This window comes from Pinus tabuliformis, chromosome 3_2, assembly GCF_031772625.1.
Source record: "Pinus tabuliformis cultivar Carrire ecotype Pingquan chromosome 3_2, CPIR1, whole genome shotgun sequence".
Lineage (NCBI taxonomy): Eukaryota > Viridiplantae > Streptophyta > Pinopsida > Pinales > Pinaceae > Pinus > Pinus tabuliformis.
This window is the reverse complement of record NC_142302.1, coordinates 754,752,029-754,775,171: the sequence shown is the minus strand read 5'-3', so window position 1 is coordinate 754,775,171 and position 23,143 is coordinate 754,752,029. Positions and strand designations below refer to the sequence as shown.

Here is a 23,143-nt window from a genome sequence, read left to right as displayed (position 1 = left end):
GTAAAAGTAATGTTTAACATTTGACATTTAACATTTTTAATTGACCTTGTTTAAAAATCAATCTAATTATTATTGATAAAGACAATATAAATTTAAAATATAAAGAGGTTTACCTACACTCAAAAAAGAGTTATGATAAATAAACAAAATACAAATAAACGAGAGGTATGGTAAATAAATAAAACATTTTTTTTATTTACTTCAGAGGTATGGTAAATAAATATAAATATAAATAAACTAGAGGTATGGTAAATAAATAAAACCTCTTTTTATATTTACTCCATAAAACTCTTTATACTTACTAACACTCAAAAAATATGTTTTATTTAGGTGAAGCCTATGGGCCAAATTATTATTAATACCATGCAAAAAATATTATTAACCCTAATATTAATATTAAAAGATTATTATTATTATTATTAAATCTAATATTCAGATTATAGTATTAATATTATTAAATTTAATAATTTTCGATTAATACAATATTAAATTTGTTATATTTTTATATATGTTAATATATCATGATATATATTACTAGCAATTGTCCCAAAAGGTACAAAGAGAGGCCGATAGGATTATTAAATTGGAATTGTTGAATTTTTCTAGAAGAGTTAATTGGTTTGTGGAAAACCTTGTTTTCTTGGACTGGATCATTGTGCAATTACTTTTCAGGAACACATTGAATGTCTTATTTCATTTTAGAGTAAGTTAATTACCCAAAATCAAGAAACCTCTATAGATGGCCAAGCATATACGAAGAATACATCTCATTCATATGCAATACCAAATTCATCTTTTATTTTCTCTGAGTAAAATTTCAAAAGCATGAACACATGCCATTTCATATGCACAATAAACCCAACTTTTGAAATTTCAATGCTTGGATGCATCCCATTCATATGCTACAGTAAACCCATATTTTCCTTAAATTTCAATCCATAAACACATCCATTCATGAGCCATAACAGAACCACAAAAAACAAAACCCAGCCTTGCAATGCCAGAGCATTATTCCCATTCAAAAGCAAAGAAGTAGCAAATATAAACGAAGTGCACTAATCTCCACTTGGCAGTGAGATTGGTATTCTACTGCAAACATGTAAAACAAATTTTGAATCTGAATGCAAACAGAGTCATTCCTGCATGTTATTGATTAGCATCTTGTTTATTACTTGACTTTATAATGATTTGGCAGATGTGTTGATGAAAAAAGTGATACATTTAAATGAACAATGTGGTATTTTAGCTGACATTTGAAATGGAATCAACATGTATCTGTTGTTGGGCATTAGACTTGGCACTGTTAAACAAATAAAAGTAGCCTTGAAACCAGATCTGGAACAGAGCTATTCATCACGGGATGATCTGGAAGAAGCTTGAACTCAGTTTTATAGTGATTGCAAAGACGTACATTTTTAATTCCACAGAGAAGGACCGATGTTGGTGAGGCAGACCTACCGTTTATGGATCACTTGGTAATTGCCAATTTCTAAAACACTAATTGTAGAAGAGCGTCAAGTTGATTTCCAACAGTCAAGTTGAAGGGTGGAAAAATGTCCACTCTACTATTGGCATTTATAAATGCCGAGAAAAATAATGTGACAGACATCAATAAATATTGATCATTCATGCCAGAAACGAAGAGCTACAATCAGGTAACAGTGACGGAAGAATGCAATACAAGAACTTGAAGTTGCAAGGCAACTCATGCCATAAATGATAAAATAATATAAAGATGACACATAGATGTATCAACAAGGGCTACTTAAAAAGTCAAATGTGCTGCAAAATTGTAGTGCAATTAGCTAAGTACAGAACCAACAAACAAGTGCACCATAATACAAAATGCAATGGAGGGACCATGCTAGTCTTCTCTGTATGATTCTTCTGTTGAGAGTTTGAATCCATCCATGTGCATCTTAGAATGTTGGCACGATCCCATGTTCCTTATGCCTTGCCTAGGATTTTGATTCAGAAGGATGCACTGCAATAAAACAATTATTACTGAGTAATAGAAGCAATTCATCAGCATTAGACACATATTAAATGGCAGTCTTAAGTATCAGATAACCATGCATAACAAATTAGACAGTAGCTGAAAACTCAGCCTCTGTGATTAACTGAATTCTGCTACATTAGCTTAAAATACCTGACAGTATATCATTTAAATAGCCTAAGAAGGTACCTTTAAAAAGAGGAAAAACTAGAAAATCATCTTAATGATTTCCGTTGATCCTTAACAGAATTCATTGTTGATACCTCATTATCCCCTTTATTGTTGACTAAAAGGATGAAAATTTCAAAAATCATTTGTTAGACATATGGAAAATGCAGTGCTAACTTGCTAAGTACCAATCAGCCATGCATAATAAATTACAGATCATCTGCAAACTCTGAATAAAACTAAGTGACTAAATGCTGCCACATTAAATTTAAGAAACCTGACAAGTATCTCCTTTCAATTACCTTAGAACTTTACGAATAGGGAAAACAAGGTTTTCATCTGGTTATTTCTTACTCATCAATAAATGAATTCATTACCAAAATTCACTAGAAAGTGGCAATAAATAGATGAAACCATGATGGAACTTAATCTACTTTATTGGCACTAAAACCCACACTATTTGGCATAAAGAAAGGTATTGGAAAACACATGTGGGTATGTTAAATTTTAGTACTAGCAAAAATATCAATTAGTGGGGCAGACAGTATGAGAGGCCAAAATCTGACAAGGGTCCCAGAGAAAGCAGTCACAACAATTAACACAAACAGTGAAGTTTCAAATCAAAGCACAGGCACTGGATGGAAATCAGACAAAACAAAAAAGCCACAACTTAAACTAGTTTGGGAAGTAGATGAATATAGGATAAATATGGTCGTTTTAATAAAAAATGATAAATATGGTTGATCAGTCCAACAGACCAATAACAGATACCAGCAAATGGGAGGAATGATATAATAGATCATAGAACCAATGAGCATGAACAACTTTAACAAACATTCAAAATATGTAAGGTGTCAGAGGACAAAGATAACTGATCAGACCAACAGTTCCATGAGACAGGATCTTGCAACAGGGGCACAGCAAATGATGATGAATATCGCTTGTCCTAGCAGCACATTAGAAGCTCTCAATTTAGTGTCTACTCATTCATGGCTATATCATCAATACCTAGTATGCATGGAGGTCTTTAGTCAGTTTTTCAGTTCTTCTGTCGCAGTCAATATTTTTGTAAGGTTGAGAGTTGTAGCCACAAGTCAGGGTAATTCATGGAGTTCTTTCAAGTTTCAAGCACCTATGTATGTGACTATTTTTCTAATTAATGTCTATTAAAAAATGCTTTACTGATCTCTTGAATGAATATATGTGAGAGATGAATTTTGCAAGCCTAAGGAACTGAACTATGGTACAATGTAAAATATTACAAAAAAATTATACAAATGAGATAGCAATATAGATACAGAACTAAAATTCTATAGCAATATAGATATAGAATTTATCTCAGGTAAGAAATTACATAATAAGTGCGTCATAGCAAAATGAAGAAGATAAATCATTCAAGAATTACCTATAAGATTGAGTAGAGGCGTGAAGGCTTTTTGTAGAATGTGAATTATTCCATGAGTGGAGGAGGCGTGGAGGTTTCTTTGTTGATGTGAATGACATACTTGCTGACACTCATAATGTATCATTTTCAGAACCTTCATTGAAGAATATGGGGCTCCAAAGACTTGCCAAAACCATTTTAATTTTTATGATGCAGCTGAAGGAGTGGTTCTTGTCTCAGAAAGCTGTTGCAACATTGTTTCATCAGGTTTCACAAAAGATAAATTCAAAGTTCATGGTATACGAGAAGAAAGAAAGAAGAAATTGTAGCATATTACATTGAAGAAAGTGGAACATGCTCCATGGCAATCCAACAGCCTGCAGAAGAGCTATGTGAAATAGAAAACAGAACATTTAATTACTACCTTGAGTTAAACATCCTCATTTCATAAATATAGAAAGATGCTTATTAGCGGATGTAAGTATGACACTTGCTGAAAGCCCCATTTTCATCTTTACTCTTCGCCCTTTTTGAGGTATCAGGAACTCCAAATACTTGCCAAAACCTGAGTGTTTCATCTGCTGCAGCTGATGCAACTGTGTACCCATCAGGGCTCTGAAGAGGTAAGGCATAAGAAGGATCATGAGGACAAATCCATTCATAAAACGAAAGATGAATGCATAAGTACTCATAAAAATAAATCAATTTCCATACCTGTGCCAGATGAAGAACTCGAGAAGTATGACCTATAAGTTCAGTAATATTCACCATAGATGGGTACTTCCATAAGGTTAACTGGTTCTGACTAAATCCATGTGAACTTAGTAACTCAAACGAAAGATGAATGCATAAGTACTCATAAAAATAAATCAATTTCCATACCTGTGCTAGATGAAGAACTCGAGAATTATGACCTGTAAGTTCAGTAATATTCACCATATATGGGTACTTCCATAAGGTTAACTAGTTCTGACTAAATCCATGTGAACTCAGTAACTCACGTTCATGCCTATTCCAGAGTAATGAACAAACTTGGGAATGAGTGTCTACGGTATTTAAGCAGGCACCTGTGTGAGTATTCCAAAACTTTATAGACCTGTCTGCACTCCCTCCACCAGATGCTAAAAGATTGCTTTGGAAGGGGCACCATGCCAAGGCCTTGATTGTTGCACAGTGTTCATCTAAGCGGTGGAGATATTGAGAGGTAGAATTATGGGATGCCATGCTCTGATCCCAAATGTACAATAGATTGTCATTCCCCCCACTTGCAAGTTGTTGGCCAAAAAGAGACCATTTCAATCCACAAACCTCCTGGTCATGCCCTCTGTATGTTTGAACAATGTGCTCTCGCATACGAACATCATGATTGATTATGATCCCATCCCGTCCTCCTGTCGTAAGAATAGGACCATTCCAAGCAAGGGCACCAACACGTGCATGATGACCTTTCAATGCTCTTAACTGCAATTTTATCCATGTCAAAATTTGGAGATTTCCATTACATTGGAATGAAAAAACCTTGAAGAGATAAGGAGATTTTATTTACCTGTTTATCAGATGAAGAGTCCCATAGCTGTATAACAGAATTATTCAACCCAATGGCAATGTGCCTCCCATCAGGTGCCCAGCTAACACTAGTAACAGGGCCTTCTTCATCGTCTGCAATCAGAAGCTCTGATATAGAACTATTTGAAGCATCCCACAGGTATACAGTATTGCCAAGGGCTATGGACAACACATTGTTCAAACTCCAGTCCAGTAGGTTCAAGTAATAATCATCCACAAGGTCTGGTGCATCCAGAGTTCTATCTGCAGACTATAATCAACATGGATAAGTTAAAATATTAAGAAAAAAAGGTAAATGGCCCAAGGACAATTGTTTTGAGATGGGCATATCCAGTGTACTAATAACGAAAGCCCCAAATACTATTCTGTTTGACTGGACTCCAAGGGTATATTTAGAATGCAAAAGCAGGTAAATATCAATGGCTGGGATTAAAGTTTCATTCACGAAAGGTATTTTTCAGTGCTGAAATAGTTTGTAAATATTTTTAAAAATTGGATTGGGGTGTGGTAGCAAATTCAACATTAAGTGAAAAAGTATAAGGAGACTGTAAACAATCCACCAAATGGACTATTACTGCATTAACAAACACAAGCCATTTTGTACAATCTAAAAGGGCTTAAGGGTTTGGGTTTCTTACACAAGTAAACATCAATGGAAGATCTGGTTCTCAAAGCATTATATATAATGGAATATGATAGTGACCCTTTTTCTGGCCTTCTTCGGCCGCCTTTCACCCGGGAGGCTTCATGCTCGCACACATAAAGAAGAATGTCGACTTCAAAAGCTGCAACGTTGTCCCGCAGCAAAACAAAATTGGACAACCCAATTCTGGAAATAGGATTTGCCTAAGATTTCCCCAAGTGGCAATTTGATCAGAGTTTTTGCATAATAGGGCCAGGTACTTTATGCGCCCTCTACTTTATAACCCATATACAATTTGTGCCCCACCCCTAAACCCTGGAAAACCTTGTTTTACCCACACTTAGGTCATTTTTTTCCTGAGAATATACACATCAGTTTCTTCATACGCATACTCCGGATGCAAATCCTCATGGGGTACTTTCTCCACAGTGAAATAATTAGGACAAATCTGCCAAAAAAGTTGATGGGCTTCTGGAGATCAAATATGATAACCTAATAGAATTACAGTATTCACTCCAGAAAGTGCATTCATAGTGGAAATCAAAGGCTCCATAGTATTCTCCAAATAAACAACATCCATGACAATAATGAAATCAAATGGGGGCTTCAGTGCCTGAATCTGCTTCTCATTGTTCTAATAGAGCTGAGAAATCTTCACTCTTCCAACGCCAGATCTTGAGAATATACACATTAGTTTCTTCATACGCATACTCCGGATGCAAATCCTCATGGGGTATTTTCTCCACAATGAAATAATTAGGACAAATCTGCCAAAAAAGCTGATGGGCTTCTAGAGATTGTATGTGATAACCTAATAGAATTACAGTATTCGTTCCAGAAAGGGCATTCATGGTGGAAATCAAAAGCTCCACAGTATTCTCCAAATAAACAACATCCGTGACAATAGAGAAATCAAATGGAGGCTTCAGTACCTGAATCTGATTCTCGTTGTTCCAATAGAGTTGAAAAATCTTCACTCTTCCAACGTCGGATCCTGGTTTTCCGGCCGAGGCGAGGGAGGTCGGTGGCGTGTTTTTCTTCATGTTGTGTTTAAGGGTAGGCAGAACGGGGGCGATGTCGGTCAAGACCACGTCAAGGCCGAGTAGGCCCAGGCCCATTCCGGCGACGCCGCAACCAGTCCTGAGTTCAATTCCGTGTTTTTTCTTGAGAGTACAAACCTGAAATTTGAATAGAAGAACTATGAGCACTGAGTGAACAATTTCTGAACAGTAAAATGAGGTTGTAAACAGGGTATACTAAATAACCGATGGCTAGGTCGTGCACAACAGATTGCATAGTAGAAATGGGACACATCATTGCAGCAGTTAGTGGAAGAGCATGAAAACATTATTGCAGCAGAGCGTCGAAGAAAACGGGAAGAGCAGAAAGCGGAAACAGGAGGAACAGAAATGGTCGTGGAAGAAAACAAGAAGAGCAGAGAGCTGAAGAGGAGAAACAGAAATGGAGTTGCACGACAAATGTCAACCATATGGTAGTTGAAGGTGCACGCCAGCTGTCAAGCAGAGAACCAAAGTGTAGATGAAACACTCACTCAAAGGAAGGCCTATCGGCCTAAATATACCATGATATATATTAACTCTAGATATATATGGGAGGGGAAAAGAAAGACAAAGAGTGATAGGGGTGGAGAGGTAGGGGGAGTGACAAGGGAGAGATTGAGATAAACTGAAGGAGAGGGGAGAGGAGGAATGAAGAGAGAGGTGGAGAGGAGTGAGAGAGGTAGAGAAGGGTAAGAGAGGGAAAGAGAGACACAAATATGGAGGGGGAAGAGAGAGAGGGAGAGAGGGAGGGAGATAGTGAGAGGATTGGAGGGCAGAGAGAGAGAGAGAGAGAGAGATGGGATAAGAGAGAAGGTAGGAGAAAAAGTGAGAGAGAGGACTTGAAAGAGAGGAGGAGATAGGGAGGGATAAAGGGATGGAGTTGGAGGGGGAGATAGGGAGTGATAAGGGAGAGATGGAGAGAGAGAGTGTGTATTTTTAAGGGTGAGATAAAGAGACAAAAAAGGATAGATAGAGAGAAGGGGGTGAGAAGGAGAGAGGGAGGGATATATTAACATAGTTGGAGAGAGAGAGAGAGAGAGAGGAGGTTAAGGAGAGAGAGAGACTGAGTAATGGGGGAAGAGAGAGAGAGGTAGGAGAGAAAGGGAGAGAGGAAGAACGAGAAACAAGAGTTGAGAGAGAGGAGGAGAATGATGGGGAAGAGAGAGGGAGGTAGGAGAGAAAGGGAGAGAGAGGAAGTACGAGAGAGATGCCTTGAGAGAGAGAGGAGGAGAGAGGGAGGGATACAAAGATGGAGTTGGAGGGGGAGAGAGAGGGAGCGGGAAGGGATAGATGGAGAGAGAGTGTGTATGTTTTGGGGTGAGATAAAGAGTCAAAGAAGGAGATATGGAGAGAATGGGGGAGAGAAGAAGACAGGAGAGAGGGAGGGATATAGTAACAGAGTTGGAGAGAGAGAGAGAGAGAGAGAGAGGAGGGAAAGAGAGATTGAGTTGGAGGGGGAGAGAGGGGGAGGTAAGAAGAAATAAATAGAGAGAGAAAGGTGGAGAGAGAGAGAGAGAGAGAGTGAGAGGGACTTATAAGAAAGATGGAGAGAGAGGGAGAGAGGAGAGCAGGAGGGAAGAGAGATAGAAGTGGGGGAGAGGGAGAGAAGGGGAAGAGAGAGAGAGAGAGGGAGAGGATGAGGGAGGGATAGATAGATAGATTGGAGAAAGAGAGTGTATGTCTTGGGGGTGATATAGAGAGACAAAGGTAGATAGAGATATAGATGGAAAGTGAAGAGAGGGAAGAAGAGAGAGAGATGGAGAGAGGGAGGGAGGTATAGAGAGATTGATAGATATGGAGTGAGAGAGCAGGTGTGTTTGGGGGGTTGAGATAGAGAGACAAAGAAGGAGATATGGAAGGAGATATAGATATAGATGGAGGGGACAGAGAGGGAAGACAATTTCTTGCACTAGATACATTGATTTCAGTGTAGATGGTGATTTCTAATCCTATTTGATTGCTTGCACTAGATGCATTGATTTTAGTGTAGATGTTGATTTCTAATGATATTTGATTTCTTACACTGGATGCATTGATTTCAATATAGATGATTTCTAATCGTTTTTTATTTCTTGCACTAAATGCATCGATTTCAGTGTAGATGGTGATTTCTAATCCTATTTGATTTCTTAAACTAGATGCATTTATTTCAATGTAGTTTTTTATTTCTAATGATATTTGATTTCTTGCACTAGATGCGTTGACTTCAATGTTGATGATATCTAATCCTATTTTATTGCTTTCACTAAATGCATTGATTTCAGTGTAGATGGTGATTTCTAATCATATTTGATTGCTTGCACTAGATGCATTGATTTTAGTGTAGATGTTGGTTTATAATCCTATTTTCTTATTTGCACTAGATGCATTGATTTGAGTGTAAATGTTGATTTCTAATCCTATTTGATTGCTTGCATTATATGCATTGATTTCAATGTAAATGTTGTTTTCTAATCTTATTTGATTTCTCGCATTAGATGCATTGATTTCAGTGTGGATGTTGATTTTTTATTTGATGTAATTGGATGTATGATGGTACATTAATTTTAAAGTGATTGGATTAACATTGTGCATTGGTTTTAGTGTAAGCACAAAAAATTATTGACAATGTACATTGATTTTTGTGTTATAGTAATTCAACCTATTAATATTGTTGAGAAAGAGAGACAATGTATGATGTTTACTACAATAGCTCGAGCTAAAGATTTAAATGGTTTACGATTTAACCTGTCTTTTTCATATAATTGATATGAAAAAATGACAAAAGTAACAATGATGTCAATAAGAATAGTAGAATAAAATAGCTTGAGATTAATCACAATGAAGATTATGTGTAATTCACTATATTCTTATTATTCAAATTTTCTATCTTTCAACACTTTTACATTTTCGCTTTACATTCAAAAATTTTATTTCATCATTTAAGTTATTTACAATATTTATCATCTCAACAAAGTGAGGTAACTAAGCAAATTTAAAATTAAAATGACCAGAATAATAGCATATTTAAAATGATTATATTAATATTAGATGAATTTACATATTATTGATAAAATTAATCATATGTTCGTTAGATTTTCTTTTGGCTGCACACCACTGAAACTAGCCTAGATCCATCTTAATTCTAGATCTATCAAGTGCATAGAGGGATCAAATATCTAGAGGTGTAAAAATTTCCTCAAGTTTTATAGTGAAAATATAGGTTTGCACCTTGAGAGATTTGATCCCTCTCAGGGCTTGATAGATCTAGAATTAAGATGAATAAATAAATATAATGAATAATATAAATAAAAAATAAGATATTTTATTAAAATTGCATATCAATTTGCATTGTTAAATAAGTATGAAATCTCCTTTATAAAAAAAATGAATTTTAAGAAACTGAAAATCTTAGGTCACACATTTTCCCAAGCTCGGGGCTTGATAGATCTAGAATTAAGATGAATAAATAAATATAATCAATAATATAAATAAAAATAAGATATTTTATTAAAATTGCATATCAATTTGCATTGTTAAATAAGTATGAAATCCCCTTTATAAAAATTATGGGCACTGAGGAGGATGGAGACTGAAGACGGGGACATCAGTTAGGGTTAGGGTTACTGTCTGCAGCGGCTTCCCAGACCAGCCGCTGTTCACCATTCTGCTTGCTTACCTGCCCCGTCACGTTCCTCCCTCAGCTTCTACCTGTTGCGGTTGCCATTACCCCAGCGGCATCTCCTGTACGTGATTCTCGAGAGTTACTTTCTCTGGTACTAACCGCAACCCTTGCAGCCTGACTCCAGTTACTACTTTGACCGGTTTGGGGGAGTCTGTTTCCTCCGTTTCCATCAGGCTTGAGAAGGTTTTCCTCCGTTTCAAGGCGCAGCTGTCAATATGGAGGACTTGGATGCCGTCGATTATTCCAAAGACCCACTGGAGGGGGTTTCCATCTGGCGTACCCCTTTCTCCACGTCGTCAAACTTATTCAGCTTTGGGTTCTCTCTGCCTGAACCCTCCCGGCCTCCTGTGGTCCTGCCGGATGATCCTCCCACCTGGCCTGCGTTATCCACACCTCCGGCATCTCCGTCAACTCTTAGGTTTGTCTCGGCTTGTCTAAACCCTAACCCTAGTTTGGATCCCCCTCACTCTGGTTCAAACCCTAGCATATCTACATCGGCGACTGGGTTTCTGTCTGTTTCGTACAATACCGCTTCCCTGGCTCCCCTTTCCGGCAGTTTTTCTGCTATCCCACCGCTTGCCGGTTCTCATCTTTCCACTGATAACCCTCCGCCCCCCTCGGCCGGCCATCGTCCACCTCCTGCCTCATCTGATCCATCTCATAGCAGGGCGCCGCACCCCCCTCGCCCACAGGGGACCAAGAAGAAGTACAAGTGTTTTAAGTCCAAAGCCGACGATATTTTTCTGAGACTGGAAAAGGATATTCAGTGGGGAGAAACTATGGACTTCGCGGACAGAGTCCTTATCGGTCGCATCAGGGGAAGGAACTACTCGGCTGCTCGTCTGAAGGCTTGGGCAACAGAAGTTTGGGGTCACCATCTGGTTGACATCCCATTTGTGCAGATGTTTGTGAGGGGATGGTTCGCTCTGAGATTCGCTCGTGCCGATCACATAAATTGGGTCCTATCCTCCTACTGGCATTTCAAGCACGCCCCGATGCTCCTGAAACGTTGGACTCCCCTCTTTGATCCTGAAACCGAACAGATTGGTATTGGACCTGTTTGGATTCGGCTGTCGGGTCTCCCTCTACAATAATGGTCCGAAGACATCTTCAAAAGGATTGGCAACGCGATTGGCACATATATGGAATATGATAAATCATATATTCATATGGTAAGATGGCTTATGCTCGCATACTGGTTAATCTTGACACCAGAGGGGGTGTGCTGGAATACATTACCATACAATGGAGGAACACATCTCGCAAACAGATTATAGATTATGAAGGTATCCCATATCATTGTCGAAGATGTCATAAGGTAGGGCACTTATACAAGGACTGCCCTCTCCTTCAGAAGAAGAGGGGCCCTGAATAGAACTGCGAACCTGATCCATCGGAGGGAGGCCCCCTTCAACAATAGGTGACGAGAGGAGGACCCTCACAGCACCCGGGGAACCATGCACTGGCAGAATCAAGAGAATAGCAGAGCACCCCTGTCACTGAGGCATCAGACAAGTGACCAGCGGACTCAATCCCATCCTCGCCTCCTCCTCTGAGTTGCCCGGGCTACCCTGGAGACATTTCCTCGTCTGCGGGTATGTATTTCCCTGCCTCGCACTCTGTCACTGGATTATCTCATTATTTTGCATCTCTCTCTTGCATGAGTATCTCTTCCCCCTCCATCTCAGCTGTCACCATGTCGTTTCCCCCTTTCCCTCTGGGATCCACCCAATCCCCCTCTCTTCTTTGCTCCCTTCCCATTCCCTCCTTCTCGCCATCCCTTTGACCCCCCTCCCTGATTTCCTCCCCTTCCCCTTCCAACCCTCCCGGCTCTCCTCACTCCATCCCCCCCCCTCCCCCCTCCCTCCCCCTCCCCTCTCCTCCCCTCTCGCCTCGGTATGCTCTTCGATCTAGATCAAAGGATAAGGGTGTCGATGCGATTGGCCTTGATCCCTTTTTCCCCCTAATTTCCCTCCAATCGGCTAGAGGCCGTCCCTCTCGGCTCTCAAAGGCCAAACACATTGCAGGGGAGGAAGTTGCCCATGGGCGTCAGCAAACAATAGACAGGGCCCTTAGAGCAAGGGAAGACCCTCTGCCTATCCCTCAATGAGGTTCCTTTCCTTTAATTGTCGTGTAGTTGCTAGCCCCCCTAAAAAGCTAGCCTTTAGAAGATTGCTTACCTCGTTTGAATTGGATGTGATTTTCCTGCAAGAAACACTCTGCTCAGCTGCCTCTCTCATACCTATCCTCCGCTCATGGCTTCCACATTGGACATTCCAGGCCATGGATGCCTCCAGGAGATCGGGAGGTATTGCTATTGGTATCTGCAACAAATCCTTGGAGTTACGGAATTCCTGGGGGGGCAGAGGATTCATAGGTATGGACATTCTAGCCCATTCTCTTGGTGCTGAAATCTGTATCATCAATGTATACGGACCTTGTGTGGATAGGGAAACATTCTGGAGATCCATGCTCACATCAGACCTACTCCGGGCAGACAACATCATCCTAGGAGGGGATTTGAACTTTTCTTTGGGGTACTGTGAATCTTGGGGACACTTGGCCCAGGTGGACAACCTTTCTAATACTATCACTACCCTTCTCGAAGCTCACCATTGGGTAGACATCCCTCCTGTTAGGCTTCAATACACCTGGACTAATAATAGAAGTGGTGATCACAGTCTAGCCAGAAGACTAGACCGATTCCTCGTCAAAGAAGCATTTCACACCCTCCACCCTCGATGTAGGCAGTGGGTTGGCTCTGGAGGTTTATCTGATCATCGACCCATATTTTTGGATCTATCAGAAAATACCTTGAAGATCAAAAGCCCCTACAAATTCAATGCTTCTTGGCTCAAGGACCCTAGCTATCTTCAGCATGTATCGAACTACTGGAAATCCAATCCTATCAGGGACGAGGAGGATTTCACTGCAGGTTTTATAAGGAAACTATCTGAGCTCAAGAGGATCTCCAGGAACTGGGCACATATGAAGAGGATAAATGATGACAAGATATTGAAGGAAGCCGAACATGCCATTGCTACATTTGAGGACTCGTCAGATGGAACCTTTTTAGCCCCGATTAACAAAGAACTATACTCTACTCTTATCTCCAAGTGATCCCAAATTCTAAAAGAAAGAGAGGAGAGCTGGTGTCTAAGGAGTAGAGCTATTTGGTTGGTAGAGGGTGATAATAACATTAAATTCTATCATAAATTTGCGAATGGCAGGAAAGCCATTAATATTATCTGGGAGCTCCAAAATGCACAAGGACAGAAGATCTCGGATCAGCAGGGCCTGGTCAGTCTTTCCAACGAACACTTTAAGTCCATCTATAAGGCACCACGTGAGGCTAACATTCTGGAGATCATGCGGGTTGCAGAACATTTTCCCAGATTTGTAGAACAGGAGGATTCAGAGAATCTAATTATGGCAGTATCGAAGGAGGAGCTTGAAGCCACTTTAAAATGGTTTAAAAAGGACAAAAGTCCTGGACCGGATGGGTGGACCATCGAATTCTTTATTGCTTTCTTTGACATCCTGGGGGATGATTTGCTCAGAATTGTGGAGGACAATAGAAGAAATGGTAACATTCATGCAGCCATCAAATCCACCTTTATAGCCCTCATACCGAAATCGAATTCTCCCACCTCCTTCAATGATTTTAGGCCCATCTCCCTCTGCAACGTTCTGTACAAGATTATTGCCAAAATCATTGCAAATCGCCTCAAGCCCATTCTGTCTAGACATGTATCCCCTGAACAATTTGCATTCCTTCAGCACCAACAGATACATGAGGCAATCGCCATTGCACAGGAACTCCTCCATACTCTCAAGACCAAGAAACAGAAAGGTATGATACTCAAGGTGGACCTCTCCAAGGCTTTTGACAGAGCCAATTGGCTATACATCAGGTTAATTCTCACTCATCTGGGCTTCCCTTTTGCTTATATAAAATGGATAATGAGCTGCATAAAGGATGTTACTTATAGTGTCCTACTTAACAGTGAGGCTTCTCCTTTTTTCCTATCTGAAAGGGGGCTCAGGCAGGGCTGCCCCCTTTCCCCTCTGCTCTTTCTTCTTATTATGGAAGGGCTGAGCAGATCCATCTCTGCAGCTCGGAACAGAAATCAACTGACTGGTATTAAGATATCGGAGAACTTCTTCTTGACCCACTTATTGTTCGTTGATGATGTCCTGATATTCCTTAATGGCAGTATTGGAGACTCTTCTATTATGTACAATATATTCAAACTCTTTCAACAGGCATCGAGGATGATGATCAATGAAGGGAAATCAACCATCTCTATTATAGGTTGCACACAGCATGAATCTATATATACTACCCAGCGTTTTCCTTTCTCAGCACTCAATTTGGACGACGGGCTTAAATATCTGGGATTCCGTTTAAAGCCTCTTGGTTACAGGATAGCTGACTGGACATGGCTTATCGCAAAGGTTGAAAAACGCTTACAGATTTGGTATCACAAGTATCTATCACGGGCAGGCAGATTAATCCTCATCAAGGCTGTGATTGAGGCAACCCCGGTGTTTTGGATGACCCTAGCTTGGATACCTAAAGGCATATTGAACAGGCTATAGAATATTTGTTGCAGATTCTTATGGAAAGGTAATCAACCTGGGAAAATTTTTGCCTGGGTCAAGTGGGATCATATTGCTATCCCTAAGCGATGGGGAGGCTGGGGCATAAAAAGAATGGATCTATTTTCAAAAGAATTGGCTGCAAAGCTGGGCTGGCAGCTCATTAGCTCAAACAGTCTCTGGACTCGAGTAGCCCATGCAAAATATATATGGCCTTCAAACCGGTTGGATTGGTTTAGGCAGACTCATGCCAAGTCTAGTAATATCTCCAATATATGGAAAGCATTGCTGAATGCACTTCCATTGCTGCAACAAGGAATTACTTGGAGAATTAAGGAAGGCAACGCAGTCCGTATTGGAATGGACCCCTGGGTGGGATGTGGAAATGCACACAGATTGCCAGCTGAATTAATCAGATTTCTAAACGACAGAGGCATTATCTAGATCAAGCATATTGGCGACCGAAATAACTCTACTATACTTCAATAGGCATGGAAATCTGCGCACGAGTTAGACATACCTGAACATTGGAATCTGACTTGGCAGCTCTATACAGAAGCTCTAACTCAGGCCCATATCCGGTTAACAGAAGAACCAGATGAACTTATTTGGGCCTTTGCCAAGCATGGCACCTATACCCCAAAGGATGGATACATCAGGCTCATGGAGCCCTATAAACCACAGTCTGTTGACCCGCACTGGAAAACCTTCTGGAAACTCAAGGCCACTCCACACTCCCGTCTATTACTATGGAACATTCTATTTGATAAGATCCCTACTGGTGTTAATTTGATGAAAAGATCCTTCCATGGCCCCTTCCGCTGCCATCTCTGTCAAAATGAAGAAGAGACCACTGAACATCTCTTCCTGCACTGCCCGTCGTCTAAGGAGTTATGGAATGGCATTGTTGCCCAATACCCCTCTTTGAACCCATGGCATGGCAACAACATACAAGAGGCTTGGAATACCTGGTGCATAGCCCACAAAGGCAAAGCTAGGAACATCCCTCTCCTTATTTGCTGGGCTATTTGGATAGCCAGAAACCAATCCATTTTCAACCTAAAGGATCCTCATTGGCCTTCTATTGTTCAGCACATTACCTCCGACTATGACCTCCTACCCGAGGATGATAACATACCTCCTCAGCGCACCATCACACTAGAGATCATTGATAAGTCAAAACCTTGGGCATATTTTGATGGATCCGCTCAGGAAGCTGGCTGTGGCGGGGGAGCCATACTATATCTGAATGATGCTCACTGGTTCAAAATACAAATAAATTTGGGGATGGGCACTAACAATTTTGCTGAACTCTGCACTGCTAAACATCTCATACACTTTGCATTATCTCATCATTGCAGACATCTTCAGTTATTTGGTGATTCCAATATAGTATGTAATTGGCTTAATAATGCATCACATTGCAATGCATATACACTCAAGCATATTCTAGGGGAAGCTCGTAGAATGATAGACAATTTTGACTCTTTTGTCTGTCATCATATCTACAGGGAACAAAACTCGGAGGCTGATCAACTTTCAAAAGAGGCAACGCATCTACAGGACAATGTCTGGTTGATACAGGAAGAGATCGATGGTACACACCATCAATACTACCACAGACCGTTTATAGAACAAGGACAATTTGGGCAATAAGCCCATGTTTTATTTTTGTTCTTATTGTAAAAATCATGTCTATATTCTCATATCTATTATCAGACTGTAGATCAAACAGTTTTGGTATGGACATATATTATACTCTCTCTGCACAGAGAAGATATGTTTTATTGGCACCTTTTACCCTCCTTCTGTTGAGGGTTGTTTTGATACAGCATAGACTTTAACAAACTCCCTGTGTGGAGGAACAATATTCTGCAGTGAAGGTTTCATCCAGACTTATACACATGTATTTTGATAAGCAAGAAATGCCTCCATATGCATATGCTTCGACATCTACAAAATGTAATTTCTTACTATTAATAGAAATTACGACTTTTTCCATAGGAAAAAAAAAAACATGAATTTTAAGAAATTGAAAATCTTAGGTCACACTTTTTCCCAAGCATTTTTCATTTGATAAGGATTAAAGTTTACATTTCATTTCACGTTAAACATAGAGATATTTATGTTTAATGTTAGAATCAATAACTCTAATGTAAATGGTGAAATGTTTAATGTTAGAATCAATAACTCTAATGTAAATCGTGAATGCGTAAAATCACGAAAACCTTTAATAAAAAATAAAACTAAATCGTGAATGTTTAATGCTAGAATCAATAACTCTAATGTAAATCGTGAATGCGTAAAATCACAATAAACTTTAATAAAAAGATAAAACTAAAGAATATTTGTAAGTAGCAAGTTTATAATTATCGTTTGTATGGCCTTTTATATTATCAATTAAGAAAAATAAAAATAAAAAATCATCTATATATTGTATAACACATCATAATATATATTGTCTTTTCACATATAACACACCATAACATATGATTAGTTGAATTATTTTTTTACACCGCTATGAATGGGGAGTGTTGGATTATCCAATTCCCAACAATTTCCCCCTCAACATGAGTCAGGTATGTTTTGAACTCGAGACCTTTGGCTCTGATACCACTTGTTGGAGTCACGATTGCTGTTACACCAAAACCTGCAAGTGTTAGTAAACAGACACATCGCTAATGTTAAGCACATGCCACGAAACACATGGGACCATTGAATTATCCTTTTACATCGCCATTAACTGGAAGCATTAAATGATCCAATTCCCAACAAATACACACCATAAAATATAAATTTCAAACATAACCTACAATTAAATATATTTAACGGTACCATATACACTATCTGATTGTCATTTGCTGAAAATAATTATACAAAGATGCACAAATTTTGACATAGTCACAAATTTCATACTTTTCAAAACTGAAATAAACTAGATTTAACATAAGCAGATTAATTTTATACTTACATTCTTACTAGATGAGAAAGTTTAAGAGAAATTAAAGTTATCAACTAAACTAAGTATTTGTCTATCTACATACATTAGGTTTTTAGCACAATAAAATTTAATCGTCTAATATGCAATATGATCAATATGCTATTCAACATTTTATATAAATAAATTATTTTCTTTGTTAAGATTTTATTTTGGATCAATATGCTATTCAACATTTTATATAAATAAATCATTTTTTTTGGTTAAGATTTTTTTTGGAGGTTGGAATTTTTATTTAACACCATTCAAAATTAAGTCACATGGTTAAAGACGCTCAATTAGGAAAACAAGAGTTGTGTGGTGGTGAAGTACGGTCCAGACAGCTTGAGTTGGTGATTAAATCTATGACTATCCACTCCTGCACTAAAGTACCGAGGGGTATAGGCAGTTTCGTGCATACAACATAAAGGCCACATTGCTTCTTCATCATCATCGCCGATGGACGGTTGAAAAATGCCAAAGTAACATGCACCCATCAAAGCCCGCGCAAAACAGGAACCCCAGGAATCCACCAACATTAAATTCCTCTAAACATTTATATAACCATAATGATATACACAGAGGATCTTGAAGGCATGTTGTTTTTTCAGGTGTCTATGGTAGATCTCGTGGGCTTGCTTACCTGGTACTACCCAGTAAAACCGGCCTGCGTTGATCAGCCCAAGGACCGGAAATAGGGAGGAATGGAATGGCGTCGTCTATTGAGCCCAAACTGTTAAAAATAACCAGAAGAAAGCAAAAAAAAAAAAAAAAAAATTCGTACCATTCTGGATAAATTTGAAGCCTCAGACTACCACATAGGTATAGGGGAGTTTCTATTATCTCTGAACATTAAGAGGTACACTGTTGTAAAGAATTTCAAAAATTTGAAGTTTTGGATTAGTTTTTTTATTTGTTTTTTTCAAAATTATTGGCTTTTTAACTAATATGGTAGTGATGTTGTAACGTAAAGTTTAACATTTTGACTAAATCAAATTAAATAAAATAAATATAAATTTCAAAATAAAAATAAAATAGCCTTATTAAAATAAAAATAAAAATGGCCCATGGTATTGACCTATGGTATTCATGTGAAATATACCTTTTTAAAAGGGAAATTAAACCAACCTAATCCATCTTAACTCCACATCTACCAAACCCCTTAAGTCCACATCTACCAATTCCCAAAAGATCAAATCTCTTTTCACTCATATCTATAATAACTCCACATCCACCAAACCCCAAAAGATCAAATATATTTTCTCATGTTTATAATAACTCCACATCTACCAAACCTAGTAAACAAAAAATATTATTAAAAATAATTGGTGTAAAATGTTATTATATTTAAGACTATAAAACCCTAATTGTAAATCATTGGTATTATATTTAAGCCTATAAAACCCCCTAATTGTAAAACCGTTTCAATTTAAAACCCTTATTGTAAATCCGTTTCAATATAAAACCCTAATCCGAAGTATATTTTAATATTTAATAGGAGCTTAAAAAAATGCATTCTCCGTCCCCATAGGATTTATTTGCATGCCACTGTTAACTGTAATACCTGGAATCCCTCGAGTTGTAGTGGAACTGGAGTTAACCAAAAGATCAAACCTGTATCCTTTTTAATATTGGAAACCGAAACCTAGAGTTGTCATCAGTGACATACCTGGAATCCCTTGAGTTCTCGGAGACCTCAACTTAATTAAAAGATCAAACCCGTACCCTTTAAAATATTGTAAACTGAATCTAGAACAATCTTTTCTTACCCATGATTAATCCTGAAGCTATCAGCACTGCACTAATGTATCGTTCAAATCTTTCTGACATCCACATTAGTGGCAGCACTGCACTAATGTATCGTTCAAATCTTTCTGACCTCCACATGCACTAATGAATTGTTCAAATCTTTCTCACCTCTGCAGTTTGAATTGACTTTTATTTGGTAAATATGTAAGTTTGAATTGACTTTTAGTTGCTAATATGTAAGTTTGAATTGAGTTTTAGCTGCCTAATATGTAAATTTGAATTGACTTATAGTTATATGCTTAACTTCAACGAGAAAACCCCTTTCCCTTTCAAAATAAAGAGATGAGACTTTTGTTATTTCATTTCATGATTTTGGGTAAATTTTATTTATTATAAGACGAGTGAGATGACGAGTGAGATTATTGTAAATCGATTTCAAATATCAAAATTTTAAAGGTTGGAGTTGGTGATGTGACTTGGTTCCAGTTGGTGATGTGACTTATATTTATTTTGCTTATATTTTCTTACACTACGGGTGTATAGGTGACGCCTCTAAAAATTTATAGGACTTACATTTATTTTGCTTGTATCCTCCTACACTAAACACGTATAGATGACACCTCCATTAATTTAAATCACAATAAAAACACACTAAATAAAAAAAAAACAATACACTACAAAGATATGGATGACGCCTCCAAAAATTTATAATACTTGAAAAAAATTAAATCCCACTGAAAACACACCCAAATACCCAATAGAAAAAACAAACGTTATCTCAAAATTTCTAAATCAGATTCATGCATTATCCATGCTCTCCCTTATTTTTAGGTTTTGGAATCTTTTTGCAGAATATAACATAATTTTATAGTTCGGATTATTCCAGCCAAGGCGGTCTATAATTCATTATATAATGTTTCACAATATTAGATGGTACACAATAGTTCAATTTTATATGTTAAAATACAATTGCAATAATATTCTATTCTGAAATTTCTTAGCTATCTTTTCTATGGGAAACAATTGAATATTATTCAATAGTTGGACACATGATTTTATATGTAAAGTATTATTGCAATAATACTCTATTCTGAAATTTCTAGGTATTTTTCTATGGGAAACAATTGAATATTATTCAATAGTTAAACACATTGAAGTTTGCTTTAAAAAAATTCGACGTTCCTTCCATTTAAGTTATATTTAATAGTATTGAGACGTGGTTGAAATGGTTACATACATGTAATATCCATGTCAATCTAACAAATTAAGGCTGAGCAGAAAAAAACATGTATAGCGATATTCTCCAATGAATTTTGACTTTATTTTAAACATTTCAAGTTACTGTAATCAACCGTAAAATTTTACTATATTTACATAAAATTTTACTATATCTACTTTTTAATTGGATTATAAGAGATTTATTTTTAAAATATTTTTTATTAAAAATAATCAAATGTATATTTATTTTTAAATTTTATTATAGTAGACATTGCTTTTAAATTAAAAGAATATTTTATTTTTATTTTAAAAAGAATATTTTTCAACTCTATGTTAAGAATAGAAGGAATTACACATTTCTAGTTGTACAATGTGCCGTATTGTGCAACAATGAAGTGTGAAATATTTTTATCATATCTCTTGGTATTGGGTTGTTATCCCACCAAACACATTCTACAATTCAGTATGTGCCTTATTGTCCAACAATGAAGTGTGAAATATTTTTACCATATCTCTTTGTATTAGGTTGTTTGGGTTGTTATCCCACTAAGCACATTCTACAATTCAGTATGTGCCTCATTGTCCAACGATGAAGTGTGAAATATTTTTACCATATCTCTTTGTATTGGGTTGTTGTCCCACAAGGCACATTCTACAATCTAGTATGAGAGTATGTGTGATTTCTTCCATATTCAATGTATTAACACATGTCCTTTTAACATGTATATAAAAGAAAGAGAGATGGTAAAAATATTTCACTTTCACTTTCAAAACCATAAATAAAATATTTTGATTTTATGTTAACAAATATAATTTTATATTAACTTTAAAGAGATAAAGTAAGTAAAAGTAATAATAATCATAATAAAGTATATAAATATTTCAATATACAAAAATAATTTGTTTATATATATATATATATATAAAAAGAAGTAATTAAGAATAAAATAATTAAGAGGTATTATTCATTCAATTCTTAATATAAAATTAATATGCTAAATTCAAAAAATACGAATGATACTAAAATGTTCATCTTGAGTCATAAATAAAATATATCATTATGCAAGGTAATATTGGCATATATTAATAAGGCAAAAATATTTTATTATTTTAACATAAATAAAAGCTTTCAATTATTATTATTATCCAATCCAATTTTAAGGTCATGACAGACACCAAATTGGTGTATGAGACCCCTTTGTTTGTGGGACAAGGGACCCACCTCATCCATTTGAATGCCAAGACTTACATACTCTACCCCCTCATGCTCTTAACCATTAGGCCCGCTCAAATTGTAAATTAAATTTATAAAAAAATCTTATGGTTAAAATATTTTAAAGCATTTCAAGGAGTTTCACTATTTTACATTTTTGCCAAGTATATTTTTAGGTCAATTTTGTCTAAAATATAGCAAATATGTGTTGGAATTCCAAAGCCAAAAGATACTTTTAAGACATTGTATCCATTTATTCATTCAAAAATGCAATTTAAATAATGAAAATTAAGCATATATATATATATATATATAATTTTTGAGGTGCAAACATTTGTTCAACTTTTACACTCTAAAAGACATTTGCATATCAAGAGAATTGATTCCTCTTTTCACATGGCAAATCCATGCTAAAGATATCAATAATGAACTTGAACAATTAGAGTGGAACTATTTTTATAATACTTTTAATTAAAACTAATCCAATATGTATGTTTATTTTTATTTTTATTTTTTTAATAAGTAATGTGAGTCTTGAGATAAATGAGATGCCTAACTCATATTGAGTAGTATAGTGACCCACCGGGTGTGAAAATCACCTAGGGAACACACTCATGGGAAACACCAAATAAACACCAAATTCCAACTAGTGACCTTTACACCACAAAGTGGTTTAACAAAACACCTATTCATTTTTTTAATTTATTATAATTGACATTATTTTTTAATTTAAAGAATAATTTATTTTAATTCTAAAAGGGATACGTCAATGGGGCCTTGGATAGACCATGAGTGGGTGTGTTGTTAAGGCACTCCTAGATGTTAAAACATCAGTTCAATTCCCCGCTCTACTCAGGTGTTATTCTTGGACATGACCATAATGTAGCCTCACAAATGCCAAA

General features: G+C 37.1%; 2 protein-coding genes and 1 pseudogene across 3 annotated transcripts; 1 reads left to right on the top strand and 2 right to left on the bottom strand.

The window, feature by feature from the left end:
- Positions 1 to 4,010: 4,010 nt before the first annotated feature.
- Positions 4,011 to 6,337, bottom strand: LOC149182795 (cell division cycle 20.1, cofactor of APC complex-like; annotated as a pseudogene). Its single transcript, XR_016256777.1, has 4 exons — positions 6,263 to 6,337; positions 5,095 to 5,364; positions 4,263 to 5,009; positions 4,011 to 4,163 (listed from the first exon to the last, which is right to left on the bottom strand). The product of XR_016256777.1 is annotated as a cell division cycle 20.1, cofactor of APC complex-like (transcript).
- Positions 6,338 to 6,383: 46 nt separating this feature from the next.
- LOC149182794 (uncharacterized) lies at positions 6,384 to 10,652 on the bottom strand. Its single transcript, XM_089414680.1, has 2 exons — positions 10,548 to 10,652; positions 6,384 to 6,935 (listed from the first exon to the last, which is right to left on the bottom strand). The coding sequence occupies exons 1-2, from the start codon at positions 10,650 to 10,652 to the stop codon at positions 6,384 to 6,386; spliced, it is 657 nt and encodes a 218-aa protein (XP_089270806.1).
- A 4,546-nt stretch (positions 10,653 to 15,198) lies between these two features.
- LOC149182793 (uncharacterized) lies at positions 15,199 to 16,740 on the top strand. The gene is made up of 2 exons (XM_089414679.1): positions 15,199 to 15,456; positions 15,631 to 16,740. The coding sequence occupies exons 1-2, from the start codon at positions 15,199 to 15,201 to the stop codon at positions 16,738 to 16,740; spliced, it is 1,368 nt and encodes a 455-aa protein (XP_089270805.1).
- The last annotated feature ends 6,403 nt before the right edge of the window (positions 16,741 to 23,143 follow it).

Coding starts and splice junctions, on each gene's coding strand:
- LOC149182794 (XM_089414680.1), bottom strand. CDS start 10,652: ATGGAAACGGAGGAAACAGACTCCCCCAAACCGGTCAAAGTAGTAACT. Junction 6,936..10,547: donor AAGTAACTCTCGAGAATCAC/GTACAGGAGATG, acceptor TTCAAATTTCAG/GTTTGTACTCTCAAGAAAAA.
- LOC149182793 (XM_089414679.1), top strand. CDS start 15,199: ATGGATCTATTTTCAAAAGAATTGGCTGCAAAGCTGGGCTGGCAGCTC. Junction 15,457..15,630: donor GTATTGGAATGGACCCCTGG/GTGGGATGTGGA, acceptor CTGACTTGGCAG/CTCTATACAGAAGCTCTAAC.